Source organism: Pseudonaja textilis, chromosome 14 (assembly GCF_049901715.1).
Source record: "Pseudonaja textilis isolate UNSWEBS1 chromosome 14, rPseTex1.2, whole genome shotgun sequence".
NCBI lineage: Eukaryota > Metazoa > Chordata > Lepidosauria > Squamata > Elapidae > Pseudonaja > Pseudonaja textilis.
Genome location: NC_142003.1, coordinates 8,230,486 through 8,257,881, shown reverse-complemented (window position 1 = coordinate 8,257,881; position 27,396 = coordinate 8,230,486). Strand labels below are relative to the sequence as shown.

Here is a 27,396-nt window from a genome sequence, read left to right as displayed (position 1 = left end):
AGAGAGAGAGAGAGAGAGAGAAAGAAAGAAAGAAAGAAGGGAGGGAGGAGGGAGGGAGGGAGGGAGAGAGAGAAAGGAAGGAAGGAAATGGGGGGAGAAGGAGAGAGAGAGAGAGAGAGAGAAAGAAAGAAAGAAAGAGAGAAAGAAAGAAAGAAAGGGAGGGAGAGAGAAAGAAAGAAAGAAAGAAAGAAAGAAAGAAAGAAAGAAAGAAAGAAAGAAAGAAAGAAAGAGGAGGGAGGGAGAGAGAGAGAGAAAGGAAGGAAATGAGGCAGGGAGAGGGAGAAGGAGAGAGGGAGAGAGAGAGAAAGAAAGAAAGAAAGAAAGAAAGAAAGAAAGAAAGGAGGGAGGGAGAGAGAAAGGAAGGAAATGAGGCAGGGAGAGGGAGAAGGAGAGAGGGAGAGAGAAAGAAAGAAAGAAAGAAAGAAAGAAAGAAAGAAAGAAAGAAAGAAAGAAAGAAAGAAAGGAGGGAGAGAGAGAGAAAGGAAGGAAATGAGGGAGGGAGAGGGAGAAGGAGAGAGAGGGAGAAAGAGAGGGAGAAAGAAAGAAAGAAAGAAAGAAAGAAAGGAGGGAGGGAGAGAGAGAGAAAGGAAGGAAATGAGGGAGAGAGAGGGAGAAGGAGAGAGAGGGAGAAAGAAAGAAAGAAAGAAAGAAAGAAAGAAAGAAACCCCGTGATTTAACCCTTAAGGGAAAATCCCAATTAAACCCGCCCAGTCCCAGATTTTGAAAAGAAGGGGGGGAATCCAGGCGCCTCCCCCCCCCCCTCAACGCAATAGCGTTTCTAAGGCTCTCGGCGTTTGCAGCGGGAGACCCTCAGAGCCCCGAGGGCGGGCTGCGAGGAGGCAGCCAGGCAACCCGGAGTTTTTCTCGGCCCCCGCTTGGCGTGGAAGCTCTTCGGCGTGGACCTGGCAGCCGCGAGTGGGGGGTGAGCTGGCCGGAGGCGGAGCGGAGGTTGGGCAGGGCGCGCGTTGGAAACCTGAGCGAGATGCGCCTTGCGACGCCCGGCCACCCTTCCTTGCCCCGGGGGGGAGGGTTGCAGATGGTTCATCTTTCATTGGTTGCGCGCTTTTCTCCTCCCCCCCCCCTTTCAAACAAGAAAAGAAAGGTAAGAAGGGAAGGGGAAAGGGATAGATAGATAGATAGATAGATAGATAGATAGATAGATAGATAGATAGATAGATAGATAGATAGATAGATAGATAGATAGATAGACATAATAGGTTGATAGGAAGGAAGGAAGGAAGGAAGGAAGGAAGGAAGGAAGAAGAGATGAAGGGAAGGGAAGGAAAGGAAGAAGAGATGAAGGGAAGGGAAGGAAAGGGAAAGGAAGAAGAGATGAAGGGAAGGAAAAGGAAAGGAAGAAGAGATGAAGGGAAGGGAAGGGAAGGGAAGGAAAGGACGAAGAGATGAAGGGAAGGAAATGAAAGGGCTTTCTCTCTTCTTTCTTTTTTTTTTATCCTTGCCACGTTTCCTCTTTCCAAAGAGCTTCCTCTGACCCTCCTCCTCTCGCGGTCTTGCTCATCTTGGCTCAGCGGGGCGATCTTCCCCTTGGTCCCCCCCCATGAGCTCTGCCTCCCCTGGGCTGGCTTCAGCTTGGCTGAGCCCCACTTCTGGAGAGGAGAAGGGAAGGAGGTGAGCGGCGAAGCTGGGCTGGGCTCAGCCGAGCTGCGGGAACCGGGGAGAAAATGGAAAAGATTGAAATGCCTGTTTCTTCTTTTCACCCGCCGGGCTGCTGATGCTGTTGAGTTAACCAGCTCGGCTGGGGCTTTGGCTTCTGAAAGGCCAGCCCTGATTGTTGGCCGGGGTGCTGGGCAAATCCAGTCCACTGCAGCTTATTTAAACCATAGTTAAGCAAACCATGGCTTGCGGTGGTGCAAACAAAACCCCCTGTTTCATAACTGGGCAAGGATGGGTAGAAATAGCCCAGTTGTTTTTCTCTTGTGTAAGAACTAAAGAAAAGGTATCCTTTAGATTTTGTTGTTGTTGTTGTTCAGGTTACTTAATTATTTTTATTTATTTTTTATTTTTATTTATTTATGTATTCATTTATTGTGCTCTGTACAAAGAAAGCCAATGTGGTCTATACTCTAGCAGTTAAGGCACCAGGCTATAACCAGGAGATCGTGAGTTCTAGTCCTGCCTTAGGCATGAAAGCCAAGTGGGTGGCTTTGGACCAATCACCAGGAAACAGTGAGTTCTAGTCCCACCTTAGTCAGGAAAACCAGCTGGGTGACTTTGGGCCAATTGCCAGGAGACTGTGAGTTCTAGTTCCACCTTAAGACATGAAAGCCAGCTGGGTGACTTTTGAGCCCATCACCAGGAAACAGTGAGTTCTAGTTCTGCCTCTGGTGCAAAACTAGCTGGGTGACTTTGCACCAATCACCAGGAGAGTTCTAGTTCCGCCTTAGGCACAAAACCCGATAGGTGATTTTGGACCAATCACCGGGAGACAGTGAGTTCTAGTCCCAACTTAGCCATGAAAGCCGGCTGGGTAACTTTAGGCCAATCACCAGGAGACTGGGAGTTCTAGTCTCGCCTTAGCCATGCAAGCCAGCTGGGTGACTTTTGGGCCAATCATTCTCTCTCATCCTAACTCACCTCACAGGGTTGTTGCTGTGGAGAAAATAGGAGGAAGAAGGAATATGAGATATCTTCATATTTATAGAAACGAATAAAAACAGGATAGCAATCAAATCAAATAATAAATATAAAGCCCCGTCACTTTCTCCCAGAACCTTAGAACTGGGGAGAGTGACTATATTTAAACATTAGCCTTGTGCTTTGCTTTGCTTTGCTGTGGCTTCAATCCAGCTATTTAAAAAAAACACCGTGATTTCACTTTCAAGGGAATTTCCCGATCGTGAACCATTTTGCAAGAGTTTCGATGTAGGAATGGGGCTTGGTCAACCAATCCTGAAAGCCAACCTGATTGTCAACCTTCACCCTCACCCGGAGTTAATAAAACACAGCGGCTGTGTTGATTGGCAGAGCCCTTGACTCAGAGGTCTTTGAAGACAATGGTGGCTTCCCACAAACGCTGCGTGTGCCAACTGACGTGTTACCAATCCTCTTTGTGTGTTGAAGTTTTTCTTTCTTTTTTCTTTCTCTCACAATGATATCTAGAGCATCGGTATAACAGTCTGGCAAGATTTGTTAAGATCCACGGTGCAGACACGGTGGGAGATTGGTAACTTTATTCTGTTCTGTTCTGTCCTATCCTAATTTCTATCCTATCTTATCTTACAAGACCTGTTAAGATCAGCAATGCAAGGTGTGGTAGATTGGTATTCTACTCTGTTCCGTTCTGTTCTTGTAAGATTGTTAAGATCCGCGGTGCAGACAGTGGTAGATTTGTAACTTTATTCTGTTCTGTTCTGTCCTGTCCTAATTTCTATCCTCTCCCCTCCCCTCCCCTCCCCTATCCTATCCTATCCTATCCTATCCTATCCTATCCTATCTTACAAGACCTGTTAAGATCAGCAATGCAAGATGTGGTAGATTGGTATTTTACCCTGTTCTGTTCTGTTCTTGTAAGATTTTTTAAGATGCAGGGTATAGGTTGGTAACCAAGTGCAGATTAGAAACAGAGATACTTCCCCATCCCACCAGCCCATGGGATCACTCTACTGAACACCTAATTCCTACACCGCTGTCTTAGACCTAAATATATTTACCCATGTAGTAGGCTACATTGCTATTATCCTTCTCATCTTTCTCATCTTCTGATCTTTCCTACTACTTTCTGCTGAGAAGAATCCAGAATTTATCACTGGTTTTTGTGTCTTATGATTAATGATAGTAATTATTATCTATGACCTATCACTTTGTTGTTTGTATGTACACTGAGAGTTTAGGCACTGGAGATAAATTCCTTGTGTGTCCAATCACACTTGGCCAATAAAGCTATTCTATTCTATTCTATTCTATTCTATTCTATTCTATTCTATTCTATTCTATTCTATTCCAGTCCAGTCCAGTCCAGTCCAGTCCAGTCCAGTCCATTCTTTCCCATTTTATTCTATTCTATTCTATTCTTTCCTATTTTTTCCTATTCTTTTCTTTTCTTTTCTATTCTTTTCTATTCTACTCTACTCTACTCTACTCTACTCCATTCCACTTCCACTCCACTCAAGATTTGTTAAGATCCGTGGTGCAGACTGTAATGGTGGTAGGTTGGTAACCAAATGCAGATGTGAACTATATCAATCTTGGCTGACGCTTTAACCAATACGATAATCACTATTCTATATTAATGCAATGTAATCTCTGCCCAGCCTAGTAGTGCTTCTTTATTTTCTGTTCTTTGCTGTTCCAGGAGATGGATACCTACATTGGCTGTGGAAGCATTTTTCTGGTGCCGCGGAAGATCTGCTTTTGTTTTTAATATTGTGGTCTTCCCAACCTTCCAGTTAACGTGACAGGTGGGTAAACACTGTACTGTTCCCGTGGTTTTGACAGGTCAAACTTTGGAGAAAACAAGGGTTATACAAGACAGAATAAAACTAGAAATGCAAACTTCCTGCTTAATAGCTCAGAATGCTTTCCATTTTGAAAACAGCCAAAGAAAACATAAATTGAAGCTGTTAAGAATATCACACCCAGGGATTCATTCCAGGAAGCTGAAGTGTGCAACTTAGTGGGCGAAAGAGGGTGTAGTGGTTACGATTTCTGAAAACTTTAGTGGGAGGGTGTTAACAGCAACGGGTTTTAATGCGACAGAGCTGCTAGAATTGCATTTTGTAAAGCGTTTTTCCTCTCTGACCTATTTGCGCATCAACACGTTGTTAATCAAAAAGTTATTTTCACCAATAACAGGATATGAGCTTATCCAGGCTGTGGTCTTGGTGTCTTTGTGTGTAAACCACAGTTTTTACAGTGGAATTTTAAAAAAGGAGCCGGAAACCCACCTACGTTTTTCTGATGCGCAACTCATTCATTCCCTAATCATAAACGACAACAAAATCAGTTGCTTTTATCCCATACCTCACTGTAAAAATGTTTATTTGTCTTTGTGGAATTAGGTTTGGGACAGTGACAGTGTGTGGCTTAGCAGATGTGGTCTCGCCGATTACGGCTTATTACCAACCATGGTTAAGTAAATATTTTGACCTAATGTGGAAGGGGAAGTCTAAAGCTGAGTGGATTTATTGTGTTTTATTAAGTGAATGGAAATAACAGATAACGTGAGGCCGTAAAATTTCATGTATTAATGTTTCAGGGTTATACCAATATTGACTCATTATATATTCTTAAGATAACCTAATAAATTGTTCCTGTAAAGTATAAGATTAATGATACGGTACAAATCAGCTATAAGGACAGGACTCGGTTAAATTTAGTGGTATGTTTGAATGGAATAATAATATTTTTCAAGTGACATCCATTCAGGTCATCCTTGACTTACAACCATTCATTTAGTGAACGTTCGAAGTTTCAGTGGCACTGAAAATGTACGTTTTTCACACTTATGACCATGGCAGGATCCCCGTGGTCATGTGATCGAAATTCAGCTGATTGGCAACTGACTCCTAGTTATGACGGTTGCAGCGTCCCGGGGTCACATAGTCCCCTTTTGTGACCTTCTGACAAGCAAAGCTCATGGGGAAAACTAATTCACTTAAACAACCGTGTTACTGACATAACAACTGCAATGATTCACTTAACGATGGTGGGAGGAAAGGTCTTAAAATGGGACAAACTTCACAACTGTCTCGCTTACCGACAGGAATTTTGGCCTCATTTTGGGGTCATAAGTCAAGGACTACCTGTATGAGAATCCAAGCAAAAGGGACCGAATAAACCATGGTTAACCTCAGGGGTGGGCTTCAAAAATTTTAGCGACTGGTTCTCTTCCTGGTTACTGGGTGGGCGTGTCCATTGCTATGATATGTACAGAATAACCCTTGAGTAACAAGGATATGCACATGGAAACGTTTATGAGAATAGTTATGAATAATTATCCAGCCATACACAGATACACTAAATTGAGTTAACGTTTACTATAAGAAATAGCACAGTCCAGTAAATGGTCCAGGTCATATACATTTAACAATCCAAATAATATCCAATTACAAAGTCTTCTTACCAGTTGCCTTTGTCATTTACAGTAAAACAAAGATATCAAAGTATAAGCACAGCATAAATGCAACAGAGAACCTTAGATAGCAACAGAATGTCAGAGAGACAGAATGTCAGAGAGAGCAAGCTAAGATCTCTAGCTCCCTCTTATGGTAATTTGCAACATAATCAACCAATCGGAATATACGTAGTATAAATCAATACAGTGATTTTGTCTTAAAGGTACAAACATACATTGTTGGTTTATATATTGCCAACCCAACTAATTGATGGACAGATTCCTAACAGCCATGGTGGGCATGGCCTAGTCGACCTCCTGCACCACGGTGGGGAGGGGGCATTTTTGCCCTCCCTGAGCTCTGGAGGGTTTCCTTGAGCCTCCGGAAGGGCGAAAATAGCCTCCCAGGGCTCCAGAGGCTCTCTGGAAGCCAGAAAGAGGCCCATTTCTGGCCTTCCTGAACTTCTGGGAGGCCCATTTTTCATCCTCCCTGAACTTCTATGCAGGCCCTGCACTTACCTGCATCCAAAACGGGCCACATGGGGACTCCTGGGAGGGGCGGGGTGGAGTGGGCGGGGCCAGCCAGGAGTGGGATTTGCACAGAATCTTAGCTAGGGGCTCTCCCGAACTCCTACGAACCCCCAGCAGCCCACCCCTGGTTAACCTCATCCTTTTTCTCAGATGCGCAATTTTTAAGAAATATTTCCCCCTTAAGCAAATCCTCTCTCAACTAATTTTATTCGCTCTCCTCTGGCCACAGACTGGCAATTCTCTCTTCGGAAGGAGGAATAAGAAGAAGGTTGAAAAGGAAAAAAAAAATGTGTATTACCATATACTTTATTGGTATGCACTATTCGTTGCCGTTTCCAAGCTACAAGTCCTTTCCAAGATAAGGGTATTTGCTATTGCTTTGGATCATCCTGATTATGGCCAGGTTGGCAATGATTTACAAGGAAAGTACGGCTTTTTAATTTCTGTTGTTGTTCTATTAATGAAAAGGATAAAGTTATAAAACGGAGATTATAACTGTAGAAGAGCAGGGGACTTCCTTGTCATTCTTGTTTGGATCTGAGGCGTCTATATCCTGGTGCGTTCATCATCGTTTGTTGTGACGGTGGAATATCTATTATTCCTTTGCATCCTGTTTGCTCTTTTCCCCCAGCTATTTTCTTTTCTGTTTTGTGCAGACCTGTTTGGAAAGTGGACCAGATTGTTTAGGCTCCTGGACAACAGCTTGTCTCTGCCGTCATGGGATCTGGCTTGATCTGTGCATCTGTGATCCTTCTGTGCTTCTGGTTGCGCGAAGGGAATTCACAGAACCTCATCCGGGGCCAAAAGAGGAAGCCGACCCTCCTGATTAATGAGGTCAATGCAGATAATCCAGGAGATGATACCATGGAGTATTTAGAACTCTATCATGTCAGCGGACGAAGCGTTGCTTTGAAGGGGTATCATTTAGTCCTCTACAACGGGAAGGGAAACATGGCCTACGAAGTCTTGGATCTTGATGGCTTTTCCACAGATGACCAAGGTTTTCTCCTGATTGGGTCTGGCAACCTCGTCCCAAGGCCAGCTATAATCCTCTCGAAGGCCACAATCCAGAATGGACCGGATGCCATTGCTGTCTATTTTGGGAGGTCGGACTTGTACGTAGGCATGCCTGTAGACAACGAAGGCCTGGAGGACGCTTTGGTTCATAAATCTAATAAAAGGGACAAAGCAGATGAGTTAATTCGAGTTCTGACCCCTGGCACAGAAGCTTTCTTGGAGGACCCTTTCTTCCGGACCACCGATGACGAATCTCTAGAGAGGTGCCAAGGGATGGATTCTCAGAGGTTCTTCCAAGTGGGTGCACCAACCCCAGGCTCCGATAATCACTGCATCCCTTTCTCGCAGTTGAATGCCTCTGTGGTGCTCATCAATGAGGTTAAGTTGACATCCTCACCCAGAGATGCTGAGTTTGTGGAGCTCCAAGGTCCCCCTTCCGTAGAGGTGAAGGACCTGGTGATGGTGCTGATAGAAGGAAGAACCCAGAAGATCTACTCTGTCATGGAAGTCAAGGGTGAAACTTCTCCCGATGGGTTACTTCTGTTGGGTTCAGGACTGTCCAAAATCCCAGGTAAGGTTAGATACTTTCTATATATATGTTTTCTTAAATTTTCGCGGGTACTTACGTGTATGGTATTCAGCTTTGTTCGGGTATTTTCCCACGTCATTATAGTTGTGCTTTTAAAGTTGTAGCAACGTTTCGGCAGAATCTCATCTGCCATCATCAGGCTTCTTTATTGTGTTCGTCTGTGAGTCAGGCTTTCACAGCCGCTTCAGTTTTCTATATATCTTGTTTATACAGTTTCTGACACAGGATCCATTGGCCAGCACAATCAGTAGCCATTGGGTAGATCAATGCCAGGGTGCATTGTGTTTGTAAGTCGAGGATACCTATACAGGCCTCCTTTAAAAATGCTACATTAAGGTTCTCTTTCTTTCAGGGGGCGCAGCTCACTTTCAGAATTTCACTTTCCTCCAGAATTCCAGCACCCCGCTTCTCAAAGCAGGCACCAACGCCATTACCCTGTACAGAGGGTCCATCAGCCACTTTGGGGTGGGCTCCAGCGTCACGGCGACACCAGACCTTCTGGATGCCTTGGTGTACACAACAGTGGAACAGCCGGATTTGGAGCTGCTGGACTCCTTGACCCCTGGGAAGCCTCTCTTCTACCTGAGCAGACAGTAAGGAAGCTGGGAGCTGGCCCATTCTGTTTAGAAAAGCATCTACCTTCTTGCCCATTTTGCAGAAGATAAACTATTTAGAATCGCTTCAGTCATTTCTGCATTTCCTAACTGTCAGCATTCCAGATAAACCTCAACTCTGATAAATAACCCCGAGGCAGACAGGTTCTCAAAGTTTCCTTTTATTAGAGTAGTAAACTGGCACATCCGGGAAATCCCGAATCTGAAAGTTCCCAGTTTCCCTCCAATAAGTAGAAAATTACAAATCCACCCCCCCTGCACCCATCATCGCATCACATGCCCCAATCACCATCCGTCCCAACTTGAGACGTCCCCTCACCCAGGTGCAGAAATAACATGGCCTTGACTTAGAAAAAGAATGCTATTAGGTCTAACCACATACACACCACAAAACTCCCCCCTCCCATTTTCCCAGGCTTAAGAATGCGGCAGTATGGAAGCATCTGGTGCTAATATGGCTTCCAAAGTTGACACCCACATTCTCTGCCAGCCTTTCCCTCTGATTAATTATGGACTTTTCTCTTCCCCTCTGATCCTTTCCATCAGTTCCCAGGCGGATGGTGCATCTGTCAGCCGGTGCTTCTGCTGCTCCATCTCCCGCGATGCCTCCTCTTATGCCCTCGCCAAGCCCACGCCTTTGCAGTTCAACGACTGCCCGAAGATGCGCTTTAGCCAGAAGGTTTCCTTTTTTTTTCAAGTGGAAGGTAAGCTCTACCTGGGGGAGGGGGACAGTGGGGGAATGTGTGTGAATTGAAGCATGGGATTGCACCAAATGTACTGTAATAAGTTAGTGAGAAAGACCTCGGGGGAAGAAGCCAAGTGATGCGGCCAAGGGAACAGCCAAATAAGAGGCAGCATAGCCTTCGGGTGGATAATGGGTGGGGCAAGGGGTTCAAAAGGGACCCCCTCCTTATTTTCTCAGGGTGTAAAAGAGACCATGGAAGCTTTAGAATAGAAATCAAAGTGACATTCAGAGTGACAATAAAGTTATTATTCTATTCTATTAATTCTTTGTTCTATTAATTCTTTACTCTTTTCTATTCTTTCTTTATTTTATTCATTCTTTATTCTATTAATTCTCTATTCCTGTTCATTCTTTATTTTATTCATTCCCTATTCTATTCTGTTCGTTCTTTATTCTATTCTTTATTCCATTCCATTCCATTCCATTCCATTCCATTCCATTCCATTCCATTCCATTCCATTCTATTCTATTCTACATTCTATTGTGTTCCATTCCATTCTATATTCTATCCTATCCTATCCTATTTTCTATTCTATTCTATTCTATTTTCTATACTATTCTATTCTATTCTTTTTTCTATTCTATTCTATTCCATTCCATTCCATTCTACTTTCAGACTTGCAAGATTCTGTTAATGCAGATTCTGCTAACTGTAAAGGTCCTGAGCCTTTGCACCTGAGAGGGAGGGTGTAAACACATTACAAACCTTATATCTTCTCTGTCTCTTTCAGTTCATCTTTCTTCTGTGTCTTTTGCACCTTAAGGTTGCCATCAAAAACCTCAGGACGAAGGCACGATACCGAGAGCTTTGGCCCAGTCTCTGGAGAAACGATGCAACTGCAGTTTTTCCCCAGCCTATTTCAAAGGTGAGCGGAGTGGTACATTTCTCTTGGAGTGTTTCAGACCCATGGCTTAAAAAAGAAAGCCACAGTAGAAAGAATCAACAAAGACCATGGTTCCATGTTTGTTTGTTTGTTTTATAAAAACCCTCCCGTAAGATCCTTAACAAGCTCACAAACGAGGCTAAGACATCCCTGGACAAATGAACAAATGTGTGGGAAATGTCCTAACACCACAACTGAAACCAAAGGAAGAAAAACTTGGTGGTGTTCTTTCATGGCTTAATCTGTGGCAGAAAAAAAGATCAGTTGGCTGGTTCAGAGGTGATATTCAGCCAGTTCTAACCAGTTCTGGAGAACCGGTAGCGGAAATTTTTTGTAGTTTGGAGAACCGGCAAATCCCACCTCTGACTGGCCCCGCCAACCCCATCTCTTCTCTGCCTCCCATTGAGTCCCAGCTGATCGGCTGGGTCTCCTTTGGTTGCCGTGCACAGGAGAAGGGAGCTGGAAAGCAGGTTAGTGGGGTGGGAAGGGAATGGGGATTTTGCAGTAGCCTTCCCCTGCCATGCCCACCCAGCCACGCCCACCAAGCCATACCCAACCAATAGTAAAAAAGAAATTGAATCCCACCACTTGGCTGGTTCCTTGAATTGTATAAATGAATAGAATAGTTCAGCTGATGAAACAGCCATTTGCGTTTATTAACTGTATTACGGTTTGATTTACTCCCCGATCTTCTAGCGTGTGTTGAGGATAGGTAGCGAACTGTAAAAAAAAAAAGAGAGAGAGAGAGAGACCTGAATTGAAATTGAAAAGAGATTCAGATCGATGCTAATAGTGAAAAATAGGTAATGAAAAAATTTGGGAAAGAAATTTAAGACCAACAGTGAGATTTTTTTTTTCCTTTCGCTCCTCTTGTGACAGATCCTGTATTAACCTGTGAAGGCAGAGAGCTGGTTTTCACTGCCCTCTTGAGTGCCCGGTCAACAGAACAGCTGGACCGTGAGTTGCAGGCCCTCTCAATCTTGGAGCAGAGTAAAGAATGGTTGCATTTTGGAAACCAGAACCACAGCATAGTCGTGAAGACTTTTTCTAGCAGTGCAGATGGGACAGACACACCTCCAGGTATAGTGGTGCGATGGACGGGAGAACACACCGCTCCCAGAGCACAAAAGGATTCGCCATTCACCATTTTGTGGAACGCAAGAATTGCTTGGCCTTAAGATAAGTTACTTAGGGACGCGGTGGCTCAGGGGCTAAGACGCTGAGCTAGTCAATCAGAAAGGTCGGCAGTTTGGCTGTTTGAATCCCTAGAGCCACGTAACGGAGTGAGCTCCCGTTCCTTGTCTCACCTTCTGCCAACCTGCCAGTTTGAAAGCATGTAAAAATGCAAGTAGAAAAATAGGGACCCCTTTGGTGGGAAGGGAACAGCATTCTGTGTGCCTTCGAGGGCGTTTAGTCCTGCCGGCCACATGACCACGGAGACGTCTTCAGACAGCACTGGCTCTTCTTTGGCTTTTTGATGGAGATGAGCACTGTTCCCTAGAGCCAGAAATGACTAACACGCATGTGCAAGGGGAACCTTTGCTTTTAAGATAAGTGTTTTTCAACCTTGGGCAGCTTGAATATGGGTGGACTTCAACTCCCAGAATTCCCCTGCCAGCACGGCGATCACATGACCAAGGGACACTGCAACTGTCGTAAATATGTACTGGTTTGCCAAGTGTTCAAATTTGGATCATGTGACCGCAGGGATGCTGCAACAGTCATAAGTGTGAGGATTGGTTGTAATTCACATTTTTTTCAGTGCCGTCATAATTTTGAAAGTTTGCTGGATGAATGGTCATAAGTTGACTGTAAACCCCCTTTTCTCCTTAGTGATCAGGAAAGAAAAACATCAGCTGCTTACCCTACAATGAAACGTTTGTGTGTTCAGTCTAAAGCAGAGGTCTCCAAAGTTGGCAACTTTTTAAAGACTTGTGGACTTCAACTCTCAGAATTCTGGGAGTTGAAGCCCACAAGTCTTAAAGTTGCCAAGTTTGAGGACCCCTGGTATAGATCTTTAGCAACCATACAGGTGTATTTGCTCCGGGACAATCAGTCCCCAGCTTGGTCCTATCAACTTGCCAACTGGATGCTTTCAAGAAGTTGGGTTAGGATTGTGGAGAGTCTGATTCAAACCTTTTCCCAACTCTGAAGCTCACCAAAGTGTCTTCAGATGTTTTCTGTCTCTCTTTGACTCTACTAGCTCGTGAAGTTTGATTAAAAATAAGATGAGGGTTGTCAAAACTATTATCACTTCTTTCATGCCTTTAAATTCTGGGAGTTGAAGTCCACACGTCTTAAAAGTTGCCAAGTTTGGAGAACCCTGGTTTAAAGTGACAAGATTTGGTTCATTGTAGATGCCACTTCAGAAGAACCACGGACAACTGGAGAACCTCCAACTTCACCCCTGTGGTTGCTTATCAACGAAGTGAATGCGGACAATCCTGGCTCTCGAGAAGACACGGAATACATTGAACTCTTCTACCCAGGACAAGCGCCGTTTTCACTCGAGAATTACTGGCTCGTCCTGTACAACGGCAGGAACAACTTGGCTTACAAAGTCTTGAACCTGACAGGCTACTCAACCAATGAGCGGGGCTACTTCCTTGTAGGGAGTGGTGGAGTCACCCCCAAGCCCTCGCTTCTTTTGCCAGAGTCCACCATCCAAAACGGTGTAGACGCCGTGGCGCTCTACCGCAACGCCAATCCTGTCTATACAAACAACATGCAGGTGACCGTTGATGGGCTGGTTGATGCTGTGGTGTACAGAGCGCGAGGGGCAGAAAAAGCTGACAAACTTGTGGCTCTACTCACTCCTGGGCAGAACATCCTCCATGAAAATGATTCTCATAGCACTGAAGATGAATCCATCAGCCGATGCCTCAGCCTGAAGCCCAGAGATCCTAAGAGTTTCCAGGTAAAATGGCTATTGAGTAAGAGGAGCCACAGAGGTCAGCCAAGTGTCCGTGTCTGCTTTTTTGTTTTACTCCGATTTAATTTAGCATAGTTGGTTGAGTCAACCATCATTGACTAGGCTAATCTACCTATATATAAAAGCGAAATGCCACTCACACATCGTCACAAAATCCCAAATCCATAAAGCCTACAAACTTGAAATTTGGCACGTATGTTCCTCTTCTAGGTGCTCACTAAGAAAGGATTTTTCAAAATGACTATCAGAGCATTAATATTTCGTGTATTATTATTGTTAACACACTCCAATGCTAAGGAATTCTACTCCCCCTCCCCACCTGAAAAGAAATCTCTTCCAAATGGCAAAACACAAGCAGAGGAGAGGAGTTTCACTTTCACTTTCACTTTTACAGCACCAAGCAGCTTGAGTACAGAACAGTTGAGCTATGCCACGCCCAGGCTCTTCCTTGCTCCTCCTTGCTCACAAAGCAAATACTGTTTCGGTTTCCAGGCAGCCCTCAACTCTCTCACACACTGACAGGATGCTAGCCAGATGAATATCGATGGATGCTGGTAGGCAGAGACAGATTTTTTTCCTCCTTATTTTCCTTCCCCAAAACTAAGCCCGACCACATGGTTTTGTAGTGAAGCACAGGTATCGAGCTAGTGATATATGTTATGATGAATGTTATGAGGAGCAGTGGTTAGAGTGCAGTACTGCAGGCTACTCCTGCTAACTGTAATTTGGCAGATCAAATCTCACCAGGCTCAACTTTGACTCAGCCTTCCCTCCTTCCAAGGTGGGTAAAATGAGGACCCAAATTGTTGGGGGCAAGAGGCTGACTCTGTAAATCACTTAGTCAGGTCTTTAAAGCACTATGAAGCGGTATATAAGTCTAAGTGCTATTGCTAGTAGGAGCCCTTGCGGCACAGTGGTTAGAATGCAGTGTTGCAGGCTAACTCTGCCCACTGCCAGCAGTTTGATCCCAACCGTCTCCAAGTTGACTCAGCCTTCCCTCCTTCTGGGGTCGGTAAAATGAGGACCCAGATTGTTGGGGGCAAATAGGATGACTCTATAAACCGCTTAGAGAGGGCTGTAAAGCACCGTGAAGCAGCGTATAAGTCCAAGAGTGCTATTGCTATGATGTAAACTGGGGATCTCCAAACTTGGCCATTTTAAGAGTTGTTGACTTCATGCCTGGCTGGGGAATTCTGGGAGTTGGTCCACAAGTCTTAAAGTGGCCAAGGTTAGAGATCCCTGCTTCCAACCATACTGAGCAGCTCATGGAGGAGTTAGCTGTAGCCACATGATATCTGACAACCCTCCCAAATCCAGCTCTGCTAAATCACCTTTCTAGCAGAATCAAGTCATCTCTCATTAACTTCAACCACAGTTGATGGAGGTAGGAGGTTGACAGAGTTTATTGGGTGTAAAAGTCCTCCTCACAGGGTTTTCCAGAAGGAAACAGGATGTGGGCTGAAATAGACTTTGAGTTTTATTCCACTGGGGTTTTGATTGTGTCAACATTCAGAAATAATGTGTCACCAAACCTGATAATTAGGTTAAATTTTACACTTGAGTGAATTTCTCAGAAACATCTGGCTGACCGCTGATCGAAGGAAGATCCTGGAGAAGGTGGGCATGTTGGTCTCATCTATTCATATTTATTTATTTATATCTCGCTTTTATTATTATTATTATTATATTTTACAAACAATCCAAGATGGTGAACGTATCCAACACATTTTTCCCACAACAACTCTGAGAGGAAGGTTGGGCTAAGAGAGAGGGACCGGTCTAAAGTCACCCAACTGGTTTTCATGGCTAAAGCAGAATTAGAACTCATAGTCTCCTGGTGATTGATCCAAAGTCACTCACTTGGCTTTCATGCCTAAGGCAGGACTAGAACTCACCATCTCCCAGTGATTGGCCCAAAGTCTGTCAACTGGCTTTTATGACTGAAGTGGGATTTGAACTCACAGTCTCCTGTTTTCCAGCCTGGTGCTTTAACCACTACGCAGCACCCTAACCAATATTATTCATGCATCTCCCATTCTTATGATATTCAGGAAGCCGGTTTGTTCTTCCAGGCTTGGAATAGCATGGTTTTGTTAGAGTTAGTGCTTGGCTTACAATCGGGTGTTTTGTTCTTCTGCTCAGTCACAATTTATTTTTCTATATTATTGTTTCTCTTTTTATCTCTAAGCTCTCCCGAGTTCCCAAAGAGTTGGCTGGCCTTGAAATGAGAATAATTACATTAAATAAATTCCTGCCCTCGTATGTTTTTCTCCAGGGTTAAGTTCTGAAAATAACTCTACCGAGGGGCTCGTTGGAAGAAAGCGGTTAGAAATTTTAAAAAATGAACTTAAAAAGAAACGAACATTGCAAATTCACATGCTTTCTCCTACCCACCTTCCAGGTGACTGAAATAACGCCACTTCGGGAAAACTCTTGTATGTCCTTCAACTTGAATCTCACCAAAGAGGTGATCCATAATTCTTCGGCCATCATCAATGAAGTGGGCCTGGCCAACGACTCATTTCTATACAAGTTCATTGAATTGAAAGGGAAGCCCGGAGACAGCTTGAAAAAATACACATTGCACTTCTTCTCTGGAAACCGTAACCGGCCTTACAACAGCATCCACCTGCAAGGGAAATTTGGAAGCGAGGGTCTTTTTGTCCTCAGGCCAGGACGGGCGTCCCAAAGTGATAAGCCTAATGGTATGTTGCTGGTCCTTAATAAACTCTTCCCAGAAGCCCCAAAGGTGCTTTTTTCAAGAGGCAACTGGACTTTCTGGTTTTTATTTGAAGACGTTCTGCTTTTCATCCAAGGAGCTTCTTCAGCTCTGACTAGATGGTGGAGAATGGAAGGTTTGATACTCCTTGCAGGCAGCTGGTCATTTACATTCTTTTCAAAAGTAGTTGAGGCCACTTGGCGGTTTATCTGTATCCTCGGGTATTTTCCCATGTCATTATAGTTGTGCTTTTAAAGTTGTAGCAATGTTTCGGCAGAATCTCACCTGCCATCATCAGGCTTCTGTATTGTGTTCATCTGTGAGTCAGACTTTTACAGTTGTTTCAGTTTTAAATTTGGGGCTAGCCTACTGCTGTGCCAGAATGGTTTTTTCTTCATCCTGATTGGTTGGGAGTCTTGGTCTGTGTTTATAGGTCTTGGAGTTTGCTGTGTTCTGCTTGTTTGGTGTTTCTAATATCTTCGGTCTGTTTTGTGGCTTTTTCTGTGTCTTGATAAGACACCAAATCAAGGAAATAAGACCCCAAATCAAGACACACAAAAAAGCCACAAAACAGACAGAAGATGGTTTTTTTTTAATGCTGGTCCTTCATTAATTTTATCCCGTTTCTTTCCAGAGCAGTTGGTGATGCCCACTCTCTGGAATCACCCATTCCCGAAGCAGGAGATACTAACTGTAGCCCTATTCAGCCGTAAAGTACGACTTCCATATGGCACTCTAAATATTGCCGAGAAACTAGAATACAGTTTGGTGTTGAGCCCTGGGACGATCTCTCAGATACTCTCTGTACCTGGGAAAAGAGAAAGGTGAGCATCCCTACAGTGTCTTGTTATTTCTACTCCTATTCTGCATTTCTTTTTGTAAAAACTAAGCGGGGGGGCGGGTCCCTTCTAAGACTTTGCCATGCCCACATTTCTTCTGCAGGCTTGGTTGCCCCTTATGCAGCTATTGTCTGCAGCTCTTCCTTCTTCTCCCAAGGTCATTCTCACACACCATTAAAGGTGAAGGGTAAGATAAAGGTTTCCCCCATCCAGTTGTGTCCAACTCTAGGGGTGCTACTCATCTCTGTGTCCTAGCCAAGGGAAACAGCGCTGTCTGAAAACATTTCCGTGGTCAAGTGGCCAGCGCCACTATATGTCAAGATGCACGGAACACTGTTATTGTCCCACTGAAGTGGTACCTATTTATCTACTCGCATTTGTCTGCTTTCGAACTGCTAGGTGGGCAGGAGCTGGGCCAAAACAGGGGGGTCACTCCATCATGTGGTGTGTCAGTCTCAAACTGTCAACCTTCTGGTTTACAAGCCCAATGTCTGTTCTGACCAAGGCTTCCTGAGACAGTAACAATCACACGCTGTTCCCCAAAATCTTTTGTTTTATTTCAATGGCTGTGAGTTATATCCATTCACAGTCCGTAATGAGTCCCAAACAGTTTATGAATAGTCCAACAGAAGTCTGCCACAGTCTTTCGGGATAAGGCTGATAAGCACCCATCTTTATCTCCCTTGAAATGCTGCCAATGACTAAATTTCCAATTAGCCGTCCAAGGCCATTTGGAGCACAAAGTCCACATGGAGCTTCAGAGTTTAAACCAACCAGAATAAACAAAGTTGCTTCCTGCAAAGGCTCGTGTCCCTTTACTCCTCCTTTATGTCTTATGGGAGGGGCCAATCACCTCCAAGCCTTACTCCCGACTCGCACCTTTTGTCTTAACTGTTCTTGCCTTCTGGCAGCTCTGCGCAAGCGCACACTGGGAACAGGCTCCCCCTGTTCCTCTGCCTCACTGATGTCAGATTCTGGAGGCTCCGGAGTCAGCACATAATTCTCAGATGGCCCTGGCCCCATCTCTGTGTCATCCAAGCCCTCCCCATATTCCAGGCCTGGCCCATGTTCCTCCCCACTGTCCAACTCCGCTGCCAGTTTTGCAGGCCGCCGGTGGACCAGAACAGTTTCTTAACTGCATCTATTGAACCATCCTCGAATATTTTCCGTGCTACAAATGTTTTGTGTTTGCTTTTTGCAGAATCTGGTCATCGAGTTACTGCCCTTTTTGCAAAGAAACCTTCCTCATCTCCAAACCCACCCCAGGCATGGAGAATAGTTGTCCTCAAGAATCTCTGGATCTTAGAATGTGCCTATGGACCCCTAGTAAGTTGTCTTTTTTGTCTCGTGTGCAACTAGACAGAATGAGGTCATCCCTTGTGTGATGGAATGTGGCGGGGAGGCAGATCTTGAGCAGGGAGGGCTGCAGTAAGAGGCAATGCAGTCCAGATATCCTGTGTGAGAGAAAGAGGGCGAAGACAGCCTCTCCTCAATACTTCCCGTATTATACTGTAGATGCAGACAGGAAAGTCTTCAGTCTGGCAAGATTTTGTCTATATGTGTGAAACAATAAAGAACTCGGCCTGGAAGAATCACCACATGTTAGTCCTGGTTTGGGGCCTGACACATGGTGACTGAGGGATTCTGGGAGTTGAAGTCCACACATGAGGTGATGGAATATAGGGAAGATTTCCAGGAGGGAGAGAGTACATTCCAGAGGAATAAGAAGCATCCCAGATATCATGTGTGCAGAGGTGGGATTCAATTTTTTTTAACAACCAGTTCTGTGGGCGTAGTTTAGGTGGTGGGCATGGCTTGGTGGTCATGTGACTGGCTGGGCGTGGCCAGCTGAACATCACTCACATTGAGGCACGCATCTCCTCGCCTGGCCTCTTATGACTGTGGGGATGCTGCAACAGTCGTAAGTGTCATAAGTCACTTTTTTCAGTGCCATTGTAACTTTGAATGGTCCCTCCACACAAGCAAAGTACCAGCACAGGAGAGAAATAAACTCCAGAGAAGTTTCTGAGATAGGAAGTCTAGTCCTGACAAGAATGTAATAAGGGATAATGGAGAGGCAGTTTCTGTAAGCAACACCAGAATGTTTCCTTCCTGCCTTCCTTACAGGATTAGGCCAGTAATTTCTTCTAACAACCGGTTCTCCAAAATGCTTGGAATGTTAACAACCGGTTCTAGCGAATAGGTGCAAACCGGTAGAATCCTACTCCTGCATGTGTGGGAGAAAGAGAGTGAAGACAGCCTCTCCCTAATAGTTTCCAGAGTACATTGTCAATGCAGATAGTAGAATTCACAGTGTGACAAGTTTTTTGTCAATGGGCATGAAACAATACCCATCTTGAAAGAATTGCCACATGTTATTCTTAGTTTTGGGCCTGACACCTTAGTTCTTTTCCCAGAAAGAGGCATGATGCTACTATACCTGCTGTAGACACAACCACAAAAGAGTTTTGGTATCATGGGGTCATGTCAAAAGCCCATGCTAGTTTTTTTGTGAAGTGGATTGTTTTTTCTGTTTGCCTTTGCACCTGTTTTTGACTTCTAGCGACTGCATGGACTAGTCCTTGCATTATTCTTGGCAATGTTTTGCAGAACTGATTTGCCCTTGCCTTCTACTTGGGGTTGAGGAACAATGACTGGCTTCATGGCTAAGGTGGGACTAGAACTCATGATCTCCCATTCTCTAGCCTGGTGCTTTCACCACTACTCCAAGGAGTTTTTCAAACTACGTTTTTAATGTATGATTTTTATATTGTTCTTTGCTTTTATATATAAATGTATGTTGCCCAGAATTAGGTGCTTAAGATGGCTATTCTTCTCTTGGTAGACTGTTCCTTCTGGCTTCAAAATCCACAGCTACAAGCTCACTTCCAGCAGACACTAGTGAGATCCATGGAAGACAGCTGTTTATGTGCTATATCTCTCTGTGCTTTGCAAGGTTTGTGTCCAACATATTTTTTTTAACATAGCATCATATTGATTGATATTGCTTCCTGATTGATATTTCTGGGGACAATACATTCATGTCATGGCCAGTGGAAATAATGTTATTGCTTTCTAGCTGCACCCCTTTTCAAGCTAATATGGGGAATCTGTGGTGGCTCAAATTTGAATGTATATCTGAGCCCATTGTTCCCTGCAAGAAAAGCCAAATGATCAAGATGGTGGTAGCTACTATCAATCTAACGTAGTTTGGAGGGACATAGATATTCCTCCCTTGGTTTTAAGCAGGGATGTAGAAATTGGTCTCCTTAAACAGCCTAAAATGCCACGCCCAGAGCTCCTATAAAAATTGCCCATTATCACATTTTGCAATTGTTAATGAGAAAGGAGAAATTATTCTCTGTATGGAGAATAACCGTATTGCCGGTGTTTTTCACTCAATTTTAAATTGTCTAGCAATTTAGCAATAAAGGTAAAATTTTCCCCTCTCTAGTCATGTCCAATTCTAGGACACAGTGGTCATCTCCGTTTCCTAGCTAAGGGAGCCAGTATTGTTTGAAGATGCTTTGGTGGCCATGTGGCCAGCATGGATACACTCCAAAGGTGCATGAAAGCTGTTACCTTCCCACGAAGTGGTACCTATTTATCTACTTGCATTTGCATGCTTTAGATTTGTTAGGTGGGTAGGAGCTGGAGCAAATAATAGGAACTCACCCCATCATGCAGTGCTTGGGTCTTGAACGCAGGCTGTTAATTTTCCAGCTGACAAGCTCACTATCTTTAACCACTGAGCCATCCCACAATAGATCACTTTAATTGGACCTTCATGTATGGACCTGATCTTCCAAGCCTAACTAGCCATCCATCTTTCTTGTCTTTCCGAAGAACTGAATTTCACTTGCTCTGATACCCTATTGAAGCTGTCTGGTCGGATGCTGACCACATCACCGGAAGAGCAGCAGCTCCTTATCCAATGGCAACAGAATTTCTCCTTAAGTTCCCACCCATTTTCTGTGGATGGGATATTCCTCAGAACTAATGCACCCTGCGCACCTTCCAGTGAAGTGGTACCAATAACTAAAGGTAATCCGGTCAGGTAGTGACCATGTCAACTCATAAAATATTCCTATGCGTGTTTTAGTAGTTGCCATTAAAAAATGGGGGAAAACTGGAAGAGCAGTTGAAAGTGAAAGTACATTCCAACTCTTATCTTTAACAGATTGTGACTAAAATACCAGAGCTTTTGTCCACGAATATATTTAATTGGAGAGTGTGAATACCCAGCCTGTGAATGTGCTCAGTTGGAGAATCTGATTTATGACACACCCAGCGGGGAGGGGGAAACAGGGTCACAGGTGACTGTAAATTACATATGCCAGAGTTGGCTTCCTACAGGGCAGGGCCAGTAGGTCACCTCTAATGAATCCTTTGAGGTTTATTGAAGGTTGGCTCCAGAATCATGATTTAATTAGAGCGATTGCTGGAATCCTGACAGATCAAAGATTTGGTGGCTGCAATCCTAATTAATCATTTATATTTATGGATTTTGTTTCAGTGTAAATTTTATAGAGAAAACCCTTAAGGATCCAATTATGAATGAAGGGACCTTTTTGTTTTGCGATGTTCTGAATTGAAAATAAACTGTCATGCGATCTAGATAAATTTGATTTAGAAACCTCATGACTGTTAAAATACAGGGCATTTTATTCTGTACCAAACTACTCATTCAGAAATGAGTTGGGCCCACCTAGCAATGTTCTGAAAAGCTCAGCATGTATATCCTAAAGCGTTGTGATTTAATTGTTTCTGGACCTTCAGCGTTTATGACAGATAATTGTCAGTTTTACTTTTGGGGATTCAAAGCTCCCAATAGTGTTTTCTTGTTTTGGGTGCACAGTTTGCCACTGATTCCATAAACCATTAAAAGAAACTATGGATTATATTAACAATACCGTTTTTCCTCTTTTTCCACAGCTTCATTTCAAGCTTGGAAAATTGCTTTTTTGATCTTGGGTTCCATTTCGTTCATACTACTATTAATCGGTGGAGCTGTCTATTGTATAAAAAGGTAAAAAAAAATAAAAGAGCTGGTTTTGGGATTTGTGCGAAAGTCAAATCTAGGAACCAAAATATGAACCTAACAACATATATTCCAATATGAACCTGACTCCATCTTCCTATATGGGTGTCTTTGCCCAATATCGTACCCACTTAATGTGCTGGGCAATAGAGGTATTCTTCAACTTGCAGCCATTCCCTTAATGTGTGTTCGAAGTTATAATGGCTAATAATATGGTATCTAAATACTGAAAGTATTTGTTTACTCATTTTGCCACATTTCCGATATTCTTCACCAGAGCTCAAGTTCCAGCTTCCTTGATGCTTTTGCAGTACAAACATGAAAATATGTTTTAGCAGTTCTTTCTCTTTCCAAAAGCGTGACCTCAATCAGGTTTGATGGGGAAATGCTTGTGTATACATACCTAAGAAGAAATATGTGCAGATATAATTATCACTACACAACATGCTATTGTATAAAGAGTATATAGCAATAGCATTTAGACTTATATTCACAGTGCTTTCCAGTCCTCTCTAAGCGGTTTACAGAGTCAACATATTGCCCTCAATAATTCATTTTACCCACCTTGGAACGATGGAAGGCTGAGTCAATATCTTTCTAGCATGTTGTTATATACTTTATACTGAAGATTAAAAGCTGTACAAAAGTAATCTATAGCAGCTAGAACATAGCATTGTTTATTTGAGTATGAGTTGTTGAACAACCTAGCCTGGCTCACATATAAAGATGAGCCATTAATCACATATGTTTGTATGTGTGTTTTTGCATTCTTAAAAGGCGGATTTCAGATTTCAACCCCTGCTTGCTTGCTTGCTTTCTCTGAACTAAAGTGTGCTTCAACTTTCTTAACTGGATTACTGAGGACTGAGGACAGTTGGTGACTTCATGCATTAAAAAACAGAACGGAGAGATCCGTTCCAATTACACCCCTGGAGTCTATACAGGTTGTCCTTGACTTACAGCCACAACGGTGTCCAGAATTTCCATGGCTAAGCAAGGCAATTATTCAGCGAGTTTGGCCGTTTTAAGACCTTTTTCGCCACAGCTGTTCAGCGAATCACTGTGGTTGTTAAGTGAACCGTATGGTCGTTAAACAGATCTGGCTTCCCCCATTGACTTTGCTTGTCGGAAGTCAGCTGGGAAGGATACAAATAGTGATCACTTGACCCCGGGACAGTCCAACCATTATAAATACACGCCAGTTGCCAAGCACCCGAATTCTGACCCTATGAACATGCAGGGATGCTGCAATGTTCATGTGTGTGAAAACTGATCATCAGTCAATGTTTTCAATGCCATTGGAACTTGGTGTGATGACTCGGGGCGTGGCACAAAAGCAACAAAGGCACAAAAATAGGTAAAGTCCCTTTAATTCCTCCAACTTGGCCCCCAATGTCCAGTTATCCTTGGCTGGAGAAAAAAACTCTCCCAAGAACAGTTTTTAAAGGGAAGAAATTCCATCCAAACCCAAAGTACATATAACTTATAAATAAAAACCAACATAAACCACGCTGCAGCAATTAACGAGGACAGGGCAGGATAAGGAATTGAAGACTTCAAAAGATAATGAGAAACACACAGTTGGGAGGATGCCAGAACTCAGATAAGACTTGACAAACTAAAATAATTCACACTTTGCTTCCAGCAAGGAGCTGTGCGCAAACACCCTCTTTATCCTGTTTTCCCAGCTGCAGCTAATGAAGGAAATCAGGGCCTTTTTCTCCCCCATAACCCATGTTGCTCCCTTATCCGTTCCTCCCTGCATGCTTTTGGATGAAGAGGGGTGGGCCTGGGTCTTCCTCTGAATGCCCAGCCGGACTGTGCCCTTCCCCAGTTTCCTTCACAGCCATTGGAGCCACACTCCCACTCCGTCAGCTGTTCCACCTCTCCCTCAGAATCAAATTCCAACAGGGCATGACACTTTGGACAGTCACTAAACAAATGGTTGTAAGTTCAAGACAGTTAAAACAATTAATCAGTGGAACAACTTGCCTCCAGAAGTTGTAAATGCTCCAACATTTGAAGTTTTTTTAAAAAAAGATTGGATAACCATTTTGTCTGAATTGGTATAGGGTTTCCTGCCTAAGCAGGGGGTTGGACTAGAGGACCTCCAAGGTCCCTGTAATTCTCTGATTCTATCTCTGTGCTTTCTGTTATGATAAGCAGAGCAGAAACAGCCTGCCCATGTCATTAAGCAAATGAAGTCACACTATTTTCCTAACCTATTTCCTTCTGGGTTTTTCAGACCACAGAATTACAACAACATTGAACTGAGCGATCGCTGTGAGATTATTTCAGCCATTTGACTACCAGGAAGCGCCTCCGTAAAGAAAAAGCTATTTGGGATCTAAGGAAGAGGTAAATCTCAGAAGAACGTTCCAGCCAACTGACCACAGTGTAAAACGGATCAAATTCCTGGAGTATCTATGTTGAGGATGTTGTTTTTCTGCTCTCCCGTGGAGTGTGAGAAAACCTACCTCTTCGTTTCTACAAGCACCTCTCACTGCCAGGTTGAGTGAAAAATTGGTGGGGGTGCCATGATATTTTCCACACCCACCATAAAAAAATAAATGTGTAGCCAAAGTGATTATTTCCTCCCCCTAATTTGTCAGTGGGGGTAAAGTGCTTTGCTCATCACAATCAGAGAAAAAGAAAGGGAGAGAGAGAGAGAGAAAGAAAGAAAGAAAGAAGAAAAACGAGAGAGAAAGGAAATAATGAGAAAGAAAGAGAGAAAAAACAGAGAAGAAAAACGTTTTTTTTTAAGAGGCAGAAAGCCTTTGATTCAATTCTAATAAATCCAGTATTATTTTTTCAGAGAGGAAAGGAGTGGCGAAGGCGGAAGTCTACTCAAGTTACCTCACCTTCATGGATTGTTAATTGGATCTAAAATGGCTTTGCTCTCCTAAGGAATGGACTGTCTTTGTCGAGAGGTGTGTTGCCACTGACAATGAATGCCTCATATGTGTTTGTGAAAGCGGGGAAGGTGCCTGCTTTCCAAGCAGAGAAAGTCTCAAGTTCATTTCCTAGTTCGGGAAACAGGAAAGATCAGTTCAGGCAAACCTTTTCACAACACTGTTGGTTCAGTTGACATTTTCAGCTGTGGGTAACTGGACTGCAGGCAGGTTCCTATCCTCGCCTCCCATTTTCTAAGAAACAGGACATAAGCAAAATGAAAAGAAATAAAAATAAAAAGAGGTCACCTTTGTCCAAAGATTCCACTCTCCCCAGATGGAAACTCAGGAATTTGTATAGTAAGCTGTTGTTTGTAGTCTTCACCTTGCTTGCATAGCTATTAGCTCTGCAGATGTGAATTTCTTGTTCGCATCAAGAAGAGCACAGCAAAAATTAAAATCCAAAGCAATGGCAAAAAGTGAAGATGGTATAAACTGTGAAGGCAATCTTCTGTGGGACAAAGCCCAACTTCAGTTATCTGAAATGTGCTGTCCCAGAACCAGCTTTTTACGCCTCTAAAGAAGTGAATAGGGGGTACTTAGTGCTCCGTGAACTTGACTGTATTCTTGCAGCTGTTTCATTACCCAGCTAGATAACATCATCAGTGCTAGAAGGCCTTGTAGCATTGATAATGTTACTTAGATCAGTAATGAAACTTAATCAAACGGGTAGGTGTGACATTTGCTTTCAGGCACACTTGATTTAACAGGGTTTGTAGAAGTTTTTTGGGGGGGGTGGGGGGGGGTTCAACTTTTAATCAGCTACTGCCCTCTGCTGATCTCCTAACACTGCAGCAATTGCTAATTTAATTTCCCATCCAGATACAATATCTTTTGCTCCGGTAGAACAGGGGTCTCCAAACTGGGAAACTTTTAAGACTTGTGGATTTCAACTCCCAGAGTTCCTCAGGCAGGATGGAGGTGCGGGTTGGTTGTTGCCAGGTTGCAAGGTTTGGAGACCTCTGCTGCAGAAATAAGGAAGATGACGGTGACAGCAGAGGGGGATTGGCTCAGTGACTTAATGACACTAGAAATGGTCTCAGCTCGCCGATTGGAGCCCTACCACCGTCCTACATTTTTTTCCATTTTTTAAAAACTCATACATGCTCTTGGTTTTTCCAGTTCTGGCATTCGGGCCATTGTGAAATAAATGGTTCATTGCTTATTCATTCTTCTTTGTCCTCTGATCACTGAGATCTTATGATGTTTGTTTTTGCTGTCCTTGGGCTGGAAATGTATTTATGTTGCTTATGATTGATTGTGTTTTATTTGTTGTGAGCCACGGGGAGTCAGAAGGACTGGGTGGCATATGAATGGACTGAAAAATAAATAAAAAGTTGGGAGTCCAAACGCAGTTTGATGGTTGATTTTTCAGGCATGAGACCTATCAAGAAATCTGAAGTTTTTCCTCCTGACAATACTTTAGAGCTTCCCCACCCCCCACTCTTTTTCAACTTTCTTTGGAAATGGATGGCTTGATCTTTAGTTCTCCTTATCACAATCAAAGCAGGGGTCCTATATAAATGAGGGAATACCTTCATTTTGCTATCCTAGTTATGCTAAGCAACTGAGACCTTCACCACTTGGGAGCTGCCAACTAGAAGCATGTACTGTATGTGTGGCTGTGATGACCCAGAGTGTAACACAAACGTAACAAAATCCAAAATGTAAATAAATGTCCTTCAATGCCTCCAACTTGGCCCCACTGTTCAATAATACTCAGTTGGAGATAAAACATACTCAAAAATAGTCTTCAAAAGAAAGCAATACAGTCCAAATTTAATGAGCAGATAGAGGTGAAATAAAAAAACAAACTACAGTGACAAAATTTCCACAACGAACAGAAGATTTATCAAATTCAAGGCGATAACAAGGCACAGTCTGTTGGAAGGACGTCAACCAAGATAAACTCAAACCAAAATAAAACACACTTTGTTTCCAGAATTTGCCAGTATGCAGGTCCAAACTCTTATGCAGTTCTCACACTTGCAGCCCATGAATTAAGGCCCTCTCCTCCCAAGTAGACCACCTCTCTCCCTTATCTTCTCCTCCCTGCATGCCTTAGGATGGATAGGGGATAGGCCTGGGTCCTCTGACTGCTCAGCCGGCCTCTGCCCTTCCCCAGCCTCCTCCACAACCTCCAGAGCCACACTTCCACTCCCTGTTGGCTGTTCCTCCTCTCCCTCAAGAGTGTCCACCAGGGGCATGATAGTGGCTGATTCTTTTAAGGAAGAGATAAGTTCATCCTGCACTGCAGGTAGACCTCGACTTACAACCATTTGTTTGAATGGCGATTCAAGATTACTGTGGCACCTAAAAAAGGATTTATAACCAGTAAACAAAGGGATGGGGTTCACACAACATGCTTTATCACAGAGTAGTAATACTATGACAATTATATGTGAATAAGAGCAATTTTAGGGTAGTGGTTAAAGCACCAGGCTAAAAAACAGGTGACTGT

The 27,396-nt window shown here is 43.5% G+C and overlaps 1 protein-coding gene across 6 annotated transcripts; it reads left to right on the top strand.

Moving 5' to 3' along the window:
• Nucleotides 1-713: 713 nt before the first annotated feature.
• On the top strand, nucleotides 714-26,285 carry LOC113438703 (uncharacterized). 6 transcript variants are annotated; one of them, XR_015739527.1, is made up of 16 exons: nucleotides 956-1,102; nucleotides 4,313-4,418; nucleotides 7,261-8,192; nucleotides 8,563-8,803; nucleotides 9,371-9,528; nucleotides 10,334-10,435; nucleotides 11,333-11,533; nucleotides 12,811-13,370; nucleotides 15,787-16,090; nucleotides 16,739-16,928; nucleotides 18,145-18,269; nucleotides 19,789-19,899; nucleotides 20,790-20,987; nucleotides 21,879-21,972; nucleotides 24,230-24,342; nucleotides 24,800-26,285. XR_015739527.1 is itself a non-coding variant. In XM_087912411.1 (15 exons), exons 3-15 carry the CDS (start codon nucleotides 7,322-7,324, stop codon nucleotides 24,288-24,290), a joined length of 3,216 nt encoding a protein of 1,071 aa, XP_087768537.1. In that variant the 5' UTR covers nucleotides 714-922; nucleotides 4,313-4,418; nucleotides 7,261-7,321; the 3' UTR covers nucleotides 24,291-26,104. The 6 variants fall into 6 exon arrangements, 4 of the variants coding, with proteins under 4 accessions (XP_087768537.1, XP_087768535.1, XP_087768536.1 ...); XR_015739526.1 differs by lacking the exon at nucleotides 956-1,102 and adding an exon at nucleotides 3,083-3,173; XM_087912411.1 differs by lacking the exon at nucleotides 956-1,102 and adding an exon at nucleotides 714-922 and having other exon boundaries at nucleotides 24,230-26,104.
• Nucleotides 26,286-27,396: the final 1,111 nt, after the last annotated feature.

Excerpts from the sequence above, each read along its gene's own strand:
- LOC113438703 (XM_087912411.1), top strand. The coding sequence starts at position 7,322 with ATGGGATCTGGCTTGATCTGTGCATCTGTGATCCTTCTGTGCTTCTGG. Across the intron at positions 16,091-16,738 it reads CCAAAGTGATAAGCCTAATG|AGCAGTTGGTGATGCCCACT; the intron begins GTATGTTGCTGG and ends GTTTCTTTCCAG. Across the intron at positions 21,973-24,229 it reads GCTGTCTATTGTATAAAAAG|ACCACAGAATTACAACAACA; the intron begins GTAAAAAAAAAT and ends TGGGTTTTTCAG.